Raw genomic sequence first — 15,826 nt, 5'->3', positions numbered from 1 at the left:
TTTACCAAGCAATCTACCAGCAAGAGTTGGTCAAGTGCAGGTAAACATAGAAATAGTATATGATAGAAAAGATTAACATAAATTATGACTACAATTCTAACTCTAAAGGATGATTATCCTGAATACAATGTTTGTTTCCTTATTAAAGAGTGCAGTCTTTCCCTATGCACCCCCTGTTTGTTTTCAGTGTACAGCTAGTGTCTATACAGTTTTGATTTAGAATGCCCTCTTTGTGGCCCGAGACTGTGTTGGCTACACCAGGGAAAGGATAGCATCCAAGAACCCAATGTCTTTGGATCTGAGTACAAGTAATTCTGAAATTATTATGCTATAAGCTTCCAGGGTATCTCATCCATTTTGAGTCCTTTATATTAAATTAAGATTTGTTAATTGGCTTCCTCTTTTCCCCTGCCTCAGTCCCCTTAATTAGAAATTTCTCCTGTGATCACTCCAAAATTAACTACTTAGGGTCTGAACTCACAACTGAGATTTAAGTGCTGGAAGAGGCCACACAAAGAATATCAGTCACATTTCGTATCTGCTGGTTTTAAATAAATTCCTCCATACATTACCTAGAAAATAAAAATAAATAAATAAAAATTTAAAAATAAATAAATTCCTCTAATCTGCCAAATTTACACTTGTGTAATGTGTTTTAGCAGCCTTCTTGTTTGCTTTGACAAAATAATATTTTAACAGTGACTCTGATTTTCAAATTGTTTAGTAAAACTTGATATTGTATAAAGTCTCTGGTTTAGGCTACTCAGAATTTACAGTCTAATTTTATTTATTTATTTACTTTTTAATTTTCTGGTTAGTTGAGAAAGACAAGTAAAATTCAATGCCTGATCTCTCAAAAAAATGATCAGAGAAGACACTTAGTATTCTTTGCATAACTATATAGTTATACAATATCAAGTTTTACTAAACAATTTGAAAATCACAGACAAATTAAGAAAGCAGGAAGCAGAATTCAGAACATGGAGGAAGCAAAACTACCCAGTTCCTTTAATTTCAGTCACATTCCTCTTTCCTCTATTAAATCTCAAAAAGATGTTTACAGGATTCCTTGTACAGATATTTAAAGTCTCATGAAGAATATATGATATGCAAAACATTATCTAGGGAATATTTTCTATAGCTACACTTTTTCCAGACATATTCTACTAACAGCATTTTAGGGGTAAATTCTCTAACTCCTAATAAATATCATGAATCTAGCTACCTAGAGCTTTAGTTCCCTTCAATTATTTTGGATCTCCTGCCTCCTCCACCATGCATAACATCCTTCTGTGGATGAGGAAAAATCCATTGCAGGTCAACTATCTTGACTTTTTTTTCTCTCCAAGTGATTTCAGAGACAGATTCACACTGATATACTCAGTTCTAAATGACCTCAGCACCAATTCAATTTCTTACCCACATCCTCAGAATATGAAAGACTCTGCCCAAATTCTACCAACTAAAATGTCGCATAGTAACAATCATTTGTTCAGATCTCATTTGCTTCAGATCACAGTAGCTCTAAAGAACCATCAAATATACATCCAAAGGACTTTATGGTTCCAAACGGTTCAATTATTTGTGGTTTGTTGTGTTAGCAAGAAACACTCAATAAACACAATACACTTTGGACATTTGCCCAAGGTAAATATCAGCATCACCCCAAATAGAAAACTGCTATTTATTCCAACGTCCAGGATGCTACCTCTGAGATGTCTCAAAGATCAGTGAGTAAAGGGGCCCAGATTACCTATTTGTGAACTTCTGAGTGAACGAGACTATGAAGAATGCTATTCATTCAAATTCATTTTTTCAGTTGCTTAGGAACTAAAAAGGGATGCAAGCATGGAAGTAATGACCAGTTAAGATGTGGATAAAGCATGAGGCATAGCTCACTCAGCCTAACATGTATCTAAAGTCACAGGGTGATAGAATTTGCAGATGTAAATTCAGAAAAATTGCATCATCTCACACTTACAGAAGCCACGTTCACAAAATCATCATCTGAGAGAGTTTCTAACATTTCAGAAACAGATGTTCGGATGAGTTTAAGGGTCAGCCCGCTCACACTTCCACTCCTGTGAACACACAAAGCACTCCATGTTAGTCACCAGCTATGGATTCAGCACCACAAGGGAAGAGAACTGCGTCTCTAATAAGTACTTAATACTCAAGCCATGTGTTTCTTTTCTAAAATATCAGAAGGAAAAAGGATCGTTGATGGAATGGAAATTATACATTTAAAAAGTCTCCCTTTTTTGTCCCTACCAGCGCTAGTAGGAATGTATATTTCATTAAAAACTTTGTATAATCACTCATCTGGGAAATATATGTGAAACACCATTTCTGTGAGCTGAGTTAGAGCCACAGGCCACTGGAGTTACAGTTGTAGCCAAGGAAGTCCACTACTTGACTTCATTAACCCATCATTATTAACCTCCATAAGGACGGCAATAGTAGATTTGTGAACAAAGCATCTTGTTCTCTACTCTAAAACAATTTTGTCTAGGATTTAGTCTTTTCTTCAATGTTCTCATCTCTATATAGTCTATGAGGTCCTAGAATAATAGCCTGGCTTGTTAGGGGACTGGTTTGCACTGGTGCATCCTACACACAAGAGTCAGACATATTTTACTAGGAAACAATGTAGCAAATTAAATGTACATTATATTAACACCTGATATTTCTCCTGTATATTAGAAATACAGGAATAAGTATATTTAGAATCTTCAAAATAAGATACTTATATTCTCCTACTTTGTTACTAAATCCTTAAAGGTTAATCATTAATGGCTGAATGGAAACCAAATAATTTCATTTTTTTCTGTTTTTATGTGCAACAGGTCTGCTTATTATTAATGACTCTGTACTTTAAATATTGCTCAAAATATTAAAAGCAAATATCTAAGCATGATAACACATACACATGAACCTGTGTGATATTCATTGAAAATAAGAAATTTTCCCTCAGATTTTAGAACCATATTATAATTATTAATTTTGATGCAGATATAAAAGGTACTCACTTTTATTTTTCAATGAAAAAAATTGATGTTTGTTATTTTGGTTGCTGCTCCACACAGCTTCTCTGTGTCTATTGATTATTTTATTCTCTCACCTTATTTTTCATTTCTTAATCTTAGTAGATTCCTGTGAGCTACGAACACTCCTACAATATCAGAATGTAAGTAGGTCATACTTAATACTCACACATCAACCAGAATCAACATATCTTTAGGAGATGCAGCCCCTTGGATATACCTGAAACAAAGAAAACACGATTTTTTTCCCCGTCTTGAGGCACATCCAAGATTAATATTTATTGTGTTACAGAATTATAAATGGTGGATCTCAAGTGTTTTATTTCTGAAAATCACCAAAAGAATCAGTTCCAAATGGCAATTCCTTAAATTTAGCCATATCCCTAAGGAACCCAAAACTCTATATTATAAAGGTGCTTGGGGATCAGTTGGTCATAAATCAGAGAGCCTACATCCTCCAAATGCAGAGCTGAACCTGATCTAAACTTTAACTTTTCTCCAAGACCCTGGTCCATTACTCTGTCGACATCTATCTTCTCAGAAAGCTTCCCGAAAATGGGTCAATTAGTTTGCAGACAACATGCTGTGCACTTGCTATCTACTCAGGGCTGTGTTGACAGAGTAAAGAGTTCAGAACTTGTACAAGAATTATCTCCTCATAAAATTCATATTAAGTGAAGTAAGCCAGACCTAAAGGAAGGCTCAATGGTTTCCTTCATTTGTAATAATTAGTACAAACCTTGGATTCTCCTAGCAGAGGATTACAGTAGCTCAAAACCTAGGTACAAAAGGCCATATAGGATGAGGCTAAATGAAAGAACCTCCAGGATATGGAAACAAATGCCATATAATATGTGATTGTTGTTTTTAATGTAGTGTGCTATTTCTCATCTCTTTTGTTGTCCCTTGGTTATTCTCATATTGTTGCGGTATCTTACCTTGTTATCTTGTATATTGTATATATGTTTATTTGTTTATTTGAAATAGGAAAGGAAAGTGGAGAAAACAAGATGAGGGGAGGGACTGGGGGGAGGGAAATGAGAATAAAAACATGAGATGTGGTATCAATATGTGTGAAGTAATGCACCTTCTATCTGGTGAATATAACTGTAACCCTTCTATTAATTACAATAAAAAGAAAGATATATATATCTCAAACTCAAACTTCATTAAATAACTTGGAGCTCTATAGGGATAGACTGGGGGGAAAACTGTCAGGAATAATATTGTGTCTGTGAGTATTCAACTAATGTTTATACAAATTGCTATGTAATATTTAACTGAAGTTAGTTTTTACCATAAGAGTTTCAGACATTATTTGAGTCAACAATTATGCTGCTTAGTATTTGTGCAAACTTAGTATTTGTGTAAGAGTTAGAAAATTAAATAGCAAATAAGAGAGGATATCTTAATATCTTCTGAATTACCTTAATTTCCCCATTCATGAATATGCATTCAAAGACATTAGTATGCAAAAGTAGTGAACAACATACTAGTATATGAGATCTCATTTAAGAAAAATGTATCACATCCTGTATATTTTAAAAACTCAAATGAAACACAATTAGAATTTTTAAAATGATAGTTATTTCCCAGTAATTCCAATATAATCAGATTACTGAGAGCTTTATTTTTGAGCTTGTATTAGGAGAATGAGTGTCTTTAGCACTGAGGACCAAATACAGCTTTTGGAGAAATGAAGCCTATGTAGGTGAAGGTATCCATGGGCATCCCTTACCTTGGGGCCAATGCTCATTAGTGCACTGCCAAAGGCAAACTATATCCCACCTTATACCATCTGTCAGTTAAAAATCCTACTCTAAACAAATGGAGAGGGCTTCAGTAGCAACCCTTACTACCTGAAACAAATCTGGATCTAAAATTGAATGTAAAACATGAATGAGTCCATTTAAAATGAATTTAATTATCAATTGCAACAATATAATCTTTGACCAATTGAATTCACCGCTTTTATTTACCTTTAATTATATTTGTTTTAAAAACACTATTCTTAGCTGGGCATGGTGGCTCACTCCTGTAATCCTTGCTACCTATGTGGCTGAGATCTGAGGATCAAGGTTTGAAGCTAGCATGGGTACAAAAGGACCTGAGACTCTTATGTTCAATTAGCCTCTAGAAAATGGGAAGTGGGGCTTGGCTCAAGTGTATGGCTATAACCTTGAGCTGAAGAGCTCAGGGACAATGCCCAGCCCAAGGTCAAGCCCCATAACCCACAAAACAAACAAACAAACAAAAACATCACTGTAGACAAATATACTGTTTCTCCTCATAATAGAGGACTCTTGCCTTCAATATTCATTTTAATATATATAATAGTGAATATATACATATTTTAAAATATGTACAGACATATATTCTTGACTATCATAGTTTAAAGGCTTGTGAAAAAAATTCATACCATGGTCTTCTGCGTACATCATAAAGGTCAATCTTGTTTGGAGTTCTACTATTATCAACCCATGGAGAAGCTTTAAAAAACAAAAAAAAGAAAAAAAGAAAAAAAGAAAAACAATTAAGCCAAATTATTAGACATATTTTACAAATATAAGTAAAATTTGGTGGGAGGATGCAATAAAAAATTCAATCCATATCTTACAAAATAAGGAAACTGAAGGAAAAGGTGGAATTGAGAGTTATGGAAAGAATCATTGCTCATTTTATATTTCCTTTTAGTTTTCCCCTAAGATTTTAGGATGTCAAGAGAGAGACAAAAACATCCCCAAATGATCATTGATGAGAATGACTTTCTCTTGAGGAAAACATTGAGCCACAGATGAGTCTTTTACTAAGTCTACTGGACAATTAACCTATTTCACATGATGTGGACGAGTGAGCCAGCAAATCACTGAGCAACACAGATGTTTTCTTGTGCCTGACTTCATACTAGAATATGTGGTAGAGCTCTATTCTTGAGAAACTGCTGATTTCAAAGCCATCTTATAATTAATGTAGTCTCAAGATAATAGGAATGCTTCCTTTCTTTCTTTTTTTTTAGGTGATAGGAAATAATAAAGCAAATAGTCATGAACTGAGGACTAATTCTCTTGATAGAAACATCATTTCAAATGACGGCTAATTGCATTTTTGTTCAATAAGTTAAAGTGAATTTTCTAACTTGAGGTAGAGGTCTTGTCTGGATCTAATTGATGGATTATAATTCTAGGCTTTTATCAGGTATCTTTTTTATAATATTAGTCATGTTCTGAATGCAAGGGCCAACACAATCAATCGGTTTACTTTTCAAGCAAAAATCAATTCATTGATGAATATACTGGATAGCTCACAAAATTTCCAGTAATACAAAGTGCTGCTATGGACCTATCTATCATTCCAGGATAGATTCTCCACAATCTCAGAAGTTATACCCAAAGTAATACAGAGATTGTTACAGAGTAATTTGCACAGAACTACCAGAACAATCAAGTGGGGTGAGAAACTTGCTTTATGTAAATTAAGACATATTTGTCTTTCTTCCCTGATAGAACAGAGGAATGCAGAGGATCTGCATTTGGCATTTCTTACACTTTCCAAGAAGAGTTTTGAATTGAAGCTATCCAACAGATTCAGGCATTATTTATTACATATTGGGGCAGCAACTGGGATGAATATGGTAGAGTAACTTCAGTATTCTGTCACATTTAATTAGTTAAATTAAGAAAAGTCATACTACATGATGGAAATAGTCATATATAACCAACAGTGTCTGGACGTTGAGTTGTTCATATTGTTGTTGGGACATTGGATTTCTCTAGAGGAGTGCTTGAGTGTGTTTCACATGTGATTAAAAAATATGTATAGGCACTTGACAGGCTAGAGAAAATGAATTATCTGAAATTTCACCATAACACTGAATTATACTTACCATTTTACTTGGATATTCTGCTTAATAGAATGCAAATCTGTTGCACTATACATGCAAGGCTCTACACCTAGGTAATATGTAGTCACTAAGATGTGGCTGTTAAGCCATCTCCACTAGCACTTGCATAAATTGCAATGATTTGAAAAAAAAAGGTATACTCTAGACAACTTCCAAAGGAAGACAAAATTGGCTATCTATTATAATATAAACCAAAGCAAAGAACAAGAGAATAATATTACTCTCGGAAAGCTTCCCTGTGGAACTAATTGTAACTGGATAATACAAATGATTATTAAAGATCAGTGTGACTTTTAGGGCTGTTTATAGCTACTATTGCAGAATTTTTTTAAATTCTAATTTTTAAGGTTATAGTCATCTGTTTTCATGGACTTGAATCTTGACACATAGGCCATTAGGGAGGAGAATTGAGAAGGGCTCTCTGCTCCATCCCCTATCTCTTGACATCTTCTTAATAAGCCTTCTGCCTCGCATCCCTGCCACTGTTATTTGTGCTCTTTCTCAAAAGACAAAGACATTTACCATCCTCTATTCGAAGAGACTGTCCCCAAAGCACCATAGGGCATGACTTACATTGACTTCGTGGTCACAGATTTTTTTTTTAATGTGACCAGGAAGCTGAAAACCTAAACTTTTTATTAACTACAAAGGAGATATACTGGGGACATGGACCATCTCTCTGCATTGACTAGTCTATGCCAATTTGTGTTTTGTAAAACATGATTTTTGCCTTCACAAAAATTTTAATCAAGCTGTCAGAAGTTATATATCACCTGATCTCAGTTGTAATACAGATGAGTAACTGATTATACATTAGATAGACTGTCATGACAGATTTCCAATAGAAGTTGTAAAAAAGAACTAATTATGGACTAGAGTCTTGAGAGTCATTTATAAGCTATGCGCTAAGAATGAAGTGACTGAAAGAAAAAAGGGCAAAACCTTTCTGTGGAAAAAGAAAGTTACAAAGTAAAAGATAAGGGCATGCGCGGTATTGCTGGAAGCGGGGTGGGCCTGTCATATAATGACTTCCAATAGCAACAGAAATAAGTAAGGACAACTCTAAAGATGCTTTCTGTTTTTTCTCCTTGATTTGTTTTATTGTGTTCTGTTCTGGTTTGATTTTGAGATAAGGTCTCCTTATGTAACTCCAACTTGAGGTCTTAGCTTTTCAACATAGCTCTTCATACCTGGCTTCCAAAGGCTTATGAATGACAGATGATGTGGCTTGGAGTTAGAGAATGATTTGCAACTCAGTGTGTAGGGAGAAAGGTACTGACACTCTGAATAGTGCAATGCTAAGGTAAGGCAATGTCTTTCTTATTAGAAGGAGAAAGAGAAACTTGACAATAAGGCATTACTTGGGAAATAGATGTAGAATTTTAAAATTTGAATTAGGGAACAAATATGATTTTTTAAAAAAAAGTATTGCATAGAAAATATAAAGATATTAAAAGCTTTGCAAGTGAAAAATAAAAGTGAAAGAAGGTTAAGAAATAAAGAGAAAACTCTGGCCATGCCACTGAAAAAGAAAATATGCTCATATTGATCAGCTAGCTCTAAAGGTGCAGAAGAATACAAGCAGACATTCCACATAAAGGGTTTTCAACAGGCTATGTGCATACACTAACTTTACATGTTTCATTTTCCTTTTAGAAGTTATTCTTTATTTCATCTAAAAACCTTATATAATAATGAAGAATATTGAGGTTTTGAAATCAGATTCCACAGTAACCTCCTGTTTAGGTTCCTCCTTCAGCAGCTTGATTACTGTTCACCAGAGCCTGGCCTTATCCAGGTAGCAACCATTAATTTCACAGATGTTTCAGTTTAATGTGATACTGATCAATTGAGAGTTATCATAAAAATAGTGCAGCCTAATTTCAAAATTACAGAATTGGTTGAAAGAAAAAGAAAACACAAAGTGTACTTCCGATTCCTGTTAATGATTACTGAGTCACTCAGCACTCACCTGGATAATACCGAGCCAGGCCAGTAGCACTGCCAAACACCTGCCAAAGCAATGTGGGGTCCTCATCTCGATTTTTTTTGAAAACGTCATCTAAGGCACTGGTCCAATTGAGCTCATTTAACACAATTGTTGCTAGTAAGAGAGTGGGGGAAAAAAGAAGTCAATTCACTGATACTTATCTTAAAAATTAAATCTAATGTTCACAAAATAATATACACTCTCAATGCTCTTCATGGCAATGGCTCAATTTAATTTTTTACTAGGCAATTCTTTGCTGTCAGATGTATGCTGAATGCATCTCTAATTGTCAAGAATTATGTAACATAGCACCCTTTCCACTATCGTGTCCAGCAAAAACATCTCCACACTCTCAGCTACAAACGGCCAAGAGCCATTCAGATACACAAAATTAAAGGCAGGTGGGGTGATAATCTCACACTGTCTTCTTTAAAGAACACTCTTCACCTGTTGAACATTCCAAACGTTTTTTATTGAGCACAATTTACAAATGCTATGTGTGTGTGTGTGTGTGTGTGTGTGTGTGTGTGTGTGTGTGTGTGTGAGAGAGAGAGAGAGAGAGAGAGAGAGAGAGAGAGAGAGAGAGAGAGAGAGAGAGAGAGAGAGCTCAAAAGGAGAAAGAGAGAAGGGGAGGGGGAGGGAGAGAGGGAGGGATATTCTGAGAAAGAACAACCTCATTCAGTGGTTGACGATAATACTATTTGAAAAATAGGACCTAGTTAATACTATTAATACCTCATCAGTGAATATGAGTCGATACCTTTTGCTCCCTTGGTTATTTAATTAATATTTAAAATATAATACTAATTACAGATCTTTGGTAAGTAAGCTAGATATAGATAATTTATTCAAGAGAAGGAGAAAAAATTGTGATATGGTGCTGATGTGTACCTTATAATTATGAGCCTCCATTTAGCTTCCTAATGCTAACACATTATAAATCAATCTGGTACAGAATATAGTACCCCATACTCAATATATAGAGATAATTTCATGTCATTTTTTTGCATGGAAAGTAATTTTCAAGTTTCCAGTTGACACAGAGATTAGTAAACTGCTTCTGAGACTCTGATCAAGCCTGATCAGCAGAATTGTGCTTTGGATATTGATTGGAGAGATGGTCTTCTTTCCCTCTTTTCTTTGACGATAGTGAACAAAGCAAACAAACCAACTATGATTAAATCACACACAGGCTTCTATAAAGGTAAACAGGAACATTTCTGTCTAGAAAGATACGACACATCTTTTTTTATTGATATCATTCCTCTCCCCCCCCCAAAAAAAAACCAAAAGAAAAAGAAATGAAAAGAAAACAGAACTATTGTTAAAACTGTTCAGGGACCAGCACCCTGGTGCGGTTCTCATTATTGAAAACTAACAAGAGTCTCATCTTTATGGATGTGATTACTTTCAGAAAGATCAGTTGTGTGTGTGCGTGCGTGTATGTGTATGTGAATATTCATGAGCTGGGCTAGCTCCATAGTGCATCTGAGATACTGAAAAATTCATATTCAAAAGCATGATCCAATGAACACTAAGTGGCCAGATATATGAAAATTTATATTCGAATAGATAACCCAAACTGATACTCACGAATCATGAATATTTATATTTACATACTGTACATCACAGAAAAAGGAGGAACAGTCTATTTTCTTTAAACATTCATGGCTTTTATAGTAATATTCACAAATAATAATGTTTATTTATGATCTAGTTACAGTTTATTAATACACAATCTCTTCTATCTCTTCAATTTCCTTGACTCTTTAATTCACATCAAGCATCCACTGATATCTAATTATTTTTAATAAACTTTTATCGCTTTTCAAGACTGCTAATTTTTTCTTAATTTTATTTGATACCATAACAATTACTAATAAAAACTGATATACTGTGAATTCTGTGATCATGTTCTGAGTTAAAAAAAAAACAAGGTCTGAAATAATTCTGCCATCAAAGCAATATAGTTATACAGTAGAAGATTTTGTATTAGCTAAGCACTACTCAGGTAGATTTTTATAGTGTTTTTCTCAAGACGCTTTCATCTACAAATATGCAAAGCATCAAAGCAAAAAAAATACAACCCAGGTGACTGAATTGATTTTTAAGTTAACTCAGCATGAAAGAAGGATCTACATATTACAGGTCTGTGAGCATGCATATATATATACATATATATTTCACATCAACAAAGCATAAGCTTGATGGCTGCACGTAACAGAGGGTAAAGATAGGATATGGACACTAGATCTCTCAGTGTAGCTTATAAGGACTCAGTAATGTTATCATTTTTTTAAGCCTTAGTCATTATATGAATGTCTAAAGCCAGAGATCAAAATACAAGGGATCTGCCCTAGGAATGCATAATTGGTACAACCACACACAGTCTCTAATCCAACTATTCTGCTTAGCTTTTATCAGAGAATTTTAGCACAAGAGCTACTCAAATTTATTTCAAAAAATTATTAGAACAAGCCGGATAAAATACCATACTGTAATTCTTTCTTGAATTATATTTAAAAGAAGATATATAAAGCCTAAAGAAAACAAAAACACATGAGTTATTTTAGAATCTATGCCATTTATCTATATTTTATAAATAAGATTATGAATTCTTTCCCTAATGTATAGGTACATATCATTTTAACAGTTGGAATGAATAGAGTTTTCTCTTTTTAAATCACAGAAAATAAATAACTAATTCAGAATTACTAATAAACAACAATTAGCATCTCTATTATTAACATACTTAGGATAAATAAAGCTGGGATAACTGGGTAATTTGCAAATAATGGAGTATAAAGTTACAGCACAATACTAGCTATGCTAAAACAAGATTGTCCTGATAGTTTTACTCCTACCTTTAAAAAAATATCATTTTAGCATCTTTACTAGTTTACATGTGTATCACATTTGTCACATTTGTTCACATACAAGGTTTGTCCCTTTCTCCCTACCTCTTTCCACATCCCACATCTTTCTGTGAGTTGTACTTTGGGAGACTTTTCAAAGGAAATATTGTGGTTATAACTGGACCAAACATCAAGTATACTAGAAAAGCTAAAAGTTGCTCTTAGTTCCTTGACTTTATATTACAATAAGTTTAGATGGTTAGGGAGTACCATCATTTATTTTTATGTTTTGTTTTAGCTATCTTTAAGTTGTACAAAGGGATTTCATTCAACAAACCAGTATACATATACAATGCATCCTAATGAATGTCACACCATCCATGTTTCCCAAGTAATATCTTTAATCTCTCCTGTTTTTCTACCATCATAACTTGTATAGTAAAAGCTATGACACAGATTTCTTCCATGAACCCAAATTTTTTAAAACAAGTCCCTAGAAAATTTACTTCCAGCAAATATTACCTTGGATTATGATACTACGTTATTCACTCACAAAATAACTCTATACTAAAACAACCTGAAGAACTTATTCATTAATGTTTCAAAAAAGAAAGCTGGCTGTGGCTGTTTCCCTTTAGTACTTGAATCCCTGAATTTCTCTGACTGGCCCCGGCCAACTTCACTTAAATATCTTACTTTTTAGAAATAAGGTTTTTATTTGGATTAACAGATGGTCAGAACAATTTTGAAAGACAGTAGAGCACATTCCCAATTGATGCTTCATGCATCTCTCCTTCCTCTTAACATCTGTAGTGTGCTGGACAGAGGCCTTGGAAGTGCCCGCAGCCTAATCGCCAGAATCCACGACTAAGACCTTATTTGGCAAAAAAAATTTGTGTAAATGTAAATAGGTTAAGAATCTCAGAATGTGATTATTCTGAATTATCCCAGAGAACATTAAAGAAAATAACAAGCATCCACATTAGACACATGTAGGAGAGGAATACTTAGAGAGGGGAGGGAGTGGTCTTTCTACTGATGTCCTTCTTTGGTTCTTGGATCTATTTCAAGGTATCACCCAGTGCTTGGTTGTCATCGACTATAGTCTCCATTAGTGAGTTTCCCAGGCTTTCTGTTTGTCATGGCATTGATAGTCTTGAGGTACATTGCACAGTGACCCTGGTTTCCTCTGCCCCTTTATTCATAAGTAGATTGGAATTGAATTAGGGAGACAAATACCAGAAAGTGTCCTTGTTACTATACCAAAGTAAACGATGATCTCCATGATTTATCATCGGTGATCTTAATTTCAATTACTGAGAAAAGAGCATGTTTTCAAGTTAATCCACTGTAAAGGTACTATCTACTCTTTTTATACTCCATTGCTCAAAACCATCTCTAAGTGCAGCTGATATTCAGTAAAATAAGAAATTATTAAGCTTATGCTCAGCATGTGTATGCATGCATACTCATGCATAGTGTATGGACATTTTATGTAAGAAAATTGTATTTATCTTCCTGCCTTCCCTCCTTTTGTTGTTTCCTTTCTCTTTCTCTCTTTCTGTAGATAATTTGCCACTATCAATGTATTCATATTTATAATATAATACATTTAGCATAATCCAATAATCTATTACAATATTATTTAGATGCTCAAATTGTTACAGTTTTTATGTCACTTGTGTTTTATTCATTTATTTTTTTACTATTCTTTTTTGGTACTGGTTATTGAGCCCAGGATGTTGCACGTGGTAGGCAAGTGCTTGGCCACTGAGCTATATCTCAATCCTTGTTTTTGTAATATAGTGTTGGTTTAATTTTTGTTCTGTTCTCCAACTTATTAATAACCTATTACTCTGTAATAAATTGCTCCCAATGTCAATGGTTTACAATAAAAAAGATGTAATCTATACTATTCATTAAGTCAAGTCTTTATTAACATATCCAGAATATCAAAATCAAATGATTTTTCCTAGAAATATCAACACAAATTAATATCTTAAATATTTACTGTTAAAATGAGGTAAATTGTCTTTTTAAAAGAATTTAAAATGTCAGCCAATAAGAGTTTTCCTCCTTTTTAAACAGATATTCTTTAATATTGTTAATTAACATGATATATAAATACATATTTACATCAATTATATATGCCTTATATATAAATTTATATCCATTTATATAAATATTTATATATTCTGAGTTTCTTTTTAAATAAATTATTTAGCATTATTTAAAATCATATATATATACTGTCATATATATTTCATATATTTACAAAAATCCTCATTTTCATCTCCTACACAAACGAATAGTAATGTTTTGCATACAGCCAAACTTTCAATTTATTGTTTGCACTGGCACTAGAAGAGTAAGATGCACTTTGTCAAAATACTGACTAATCAATGCCAATGTGTTAAATCCACTGGCAGTTACTAACATAGTGAAGTATCTTACTGATACTTTAACAGCACAACAAGTTCTCATTTTCTATCATCTTTTACACAACAAAGATCTTTATCTATTAGAAAATTTTATTTTGAAAAAAAACAATAATTCTTTTATAGATGTCCAAGGCTAAGCCTATAAAAGCAGTGAATGTGTTGAGAGAAAACCTTGACTCTGGGGAGTCTATTCTGAATGGTATAACTGATTTCACTGATAATTGATTCAAAATGCCAAGCATACATCTTTATTCTTTATATACTTAGTTTTCAGAAACATGGCCTTGGTGTTCAGCAATTTTCTCTTTAAGAGTATGCTATTGTTCAGTCTGGCTTCTCAAGGGAAGGAAAAAAAAATCCAATTTGTAGCAGTACAAAAGATGCACCTTACATTTGCTGTTAATTTTTTTAAAAAGGGTGATTATTCTATCTGCTTCATGTTCAGGATGGGGGAATACAGGATCATTGACAAGCTCTGAATTTAATTTTTCTCTAAAAAACTTCAACCAGAAAATGAGTTTTAAGTTTTAATTAACTGTATATTAAATTCAAATTCTGTTGACTTATTCAGAGTCATGAGTTGAGTAAAGGCTCTATTTGAGAAACTTCAACATAATCCCAAAATACAGCTTTCGATTTTGACAAATTTATTGAGAAACTATAGATATATATAATTATGTATTAAGCTCCAAAATGTTGTTTTGATATATGTATGCAAGGTGAAATCATTACCAAACTAATTTATTTGTAAACTTTACACTCCTACCATTGTTGATTGTGCATTTATGTGTATGTATAAATATATGGAGACTTAAAACCTTTTATTAATATGTGACAAATATATACAGTACAATAATGTTCACTATCTTTACCATGTAATACTTTAGATCTTGAGAAATACCATTTCGTATAACAAACCCCTTTTCTAGTAAAAGCAATAGCATTCAAATAAAACAGATAAAAGGGTAATAGGGAAAGATTTACTTTAAAATATACTGCACTAAATTGCTGACTACAGATATATATATGAAAAATATGTAAGGGGCTAGGTTGCAAAAAATTATTTCTTGTTTAACAATGTTAAATAGCATGTGGTAACACATGTAAAATTCAAGAACTGGCTTTAGTGCTTACTACACATTTTCCATGCTATAATATATACTATTTCCATTTAAATAAGAATGTCATTCCATTCTATGCATGCACTGAAATTAAATTAGGAATATGTTGAATTATTACCATCAATAACAAACAGTAATAATTATTAAGCACTTAAAGGATTATTTTAGTGAGAATGCTATTATCTGCAATATATTTCACTTTCACAGTGAAATTTTAGTATAATACTAGTATTATCTTTCTTGTAAGAGGGCAAAATAAACCCAGAAATCTTGCTTTTCATATATTTTTATTGTAATTAATAGAAGGGTTACATTATATTCGCTAGATAGAAGGTACATTACTTCACACATGTTGATACCCTTTCTCATGTCATGGTCTCCATTTCCCTTCCCCCTCCCCCTGCACAACTTGATTTCCCCCCCTTCCCTCTCCTATTTCAAATAACCAATTAAGCATATATAAAATATATCAGA

At 33.3% G+C, this 15,826-nt stretch overlaps 1 protein-coding gene across 1 annotated transcript in view; it reads right to left on the bottom strand.

The window, feature by feature from the left end:
- Positions 1-15,826, bottom strand: part of Cacna2d1 (calcium voltage-gated channel auxiliary subunit alpha2delta 1) — a 366,878-nt gene that overhangs the window by 80,958 nt on the left and 270,094 nt on the right. The window contains exons 7-10 of the mRNA XM_090332896.1: positions 8,918-9,049; positions 5,464-5,533; positions 3,214-3,264; positions 1,982-2,081 (exon numbers count right to left, since the gene is read on the bottom strand). Coding sequence (XP_090189022.1) covers positions 1,982-2,081; positions 3,214-3,264; positions 5,464-5,533; positions 8,918-9,049 — 353 coding nt within the window. The remainder of the gene's footprint in view (positions 1-1,981; positions 2,082-3,213; positions 3,265-5,463; positions 5,534-8,917; positions 9,050-15,826) is intronic.

This window comes from Megascapheus bottae, chromosome 5, assembly GCF_031878675.1.
Source record: "Megascapheus bottae isolate mThoBot1 chromosome 5, mThoBot2.hap1, whole genome shotgun sequence".
Taxonomy (NCBI): Eukaryota; Metazoa; Chordata; class Mammalia; order Rodentia; family Geomyidae; genus Megascapheus; species Megascapheus bottae.
This window is presented reverse-complemented; position numbering and strand designations above follow the sequence as displayed.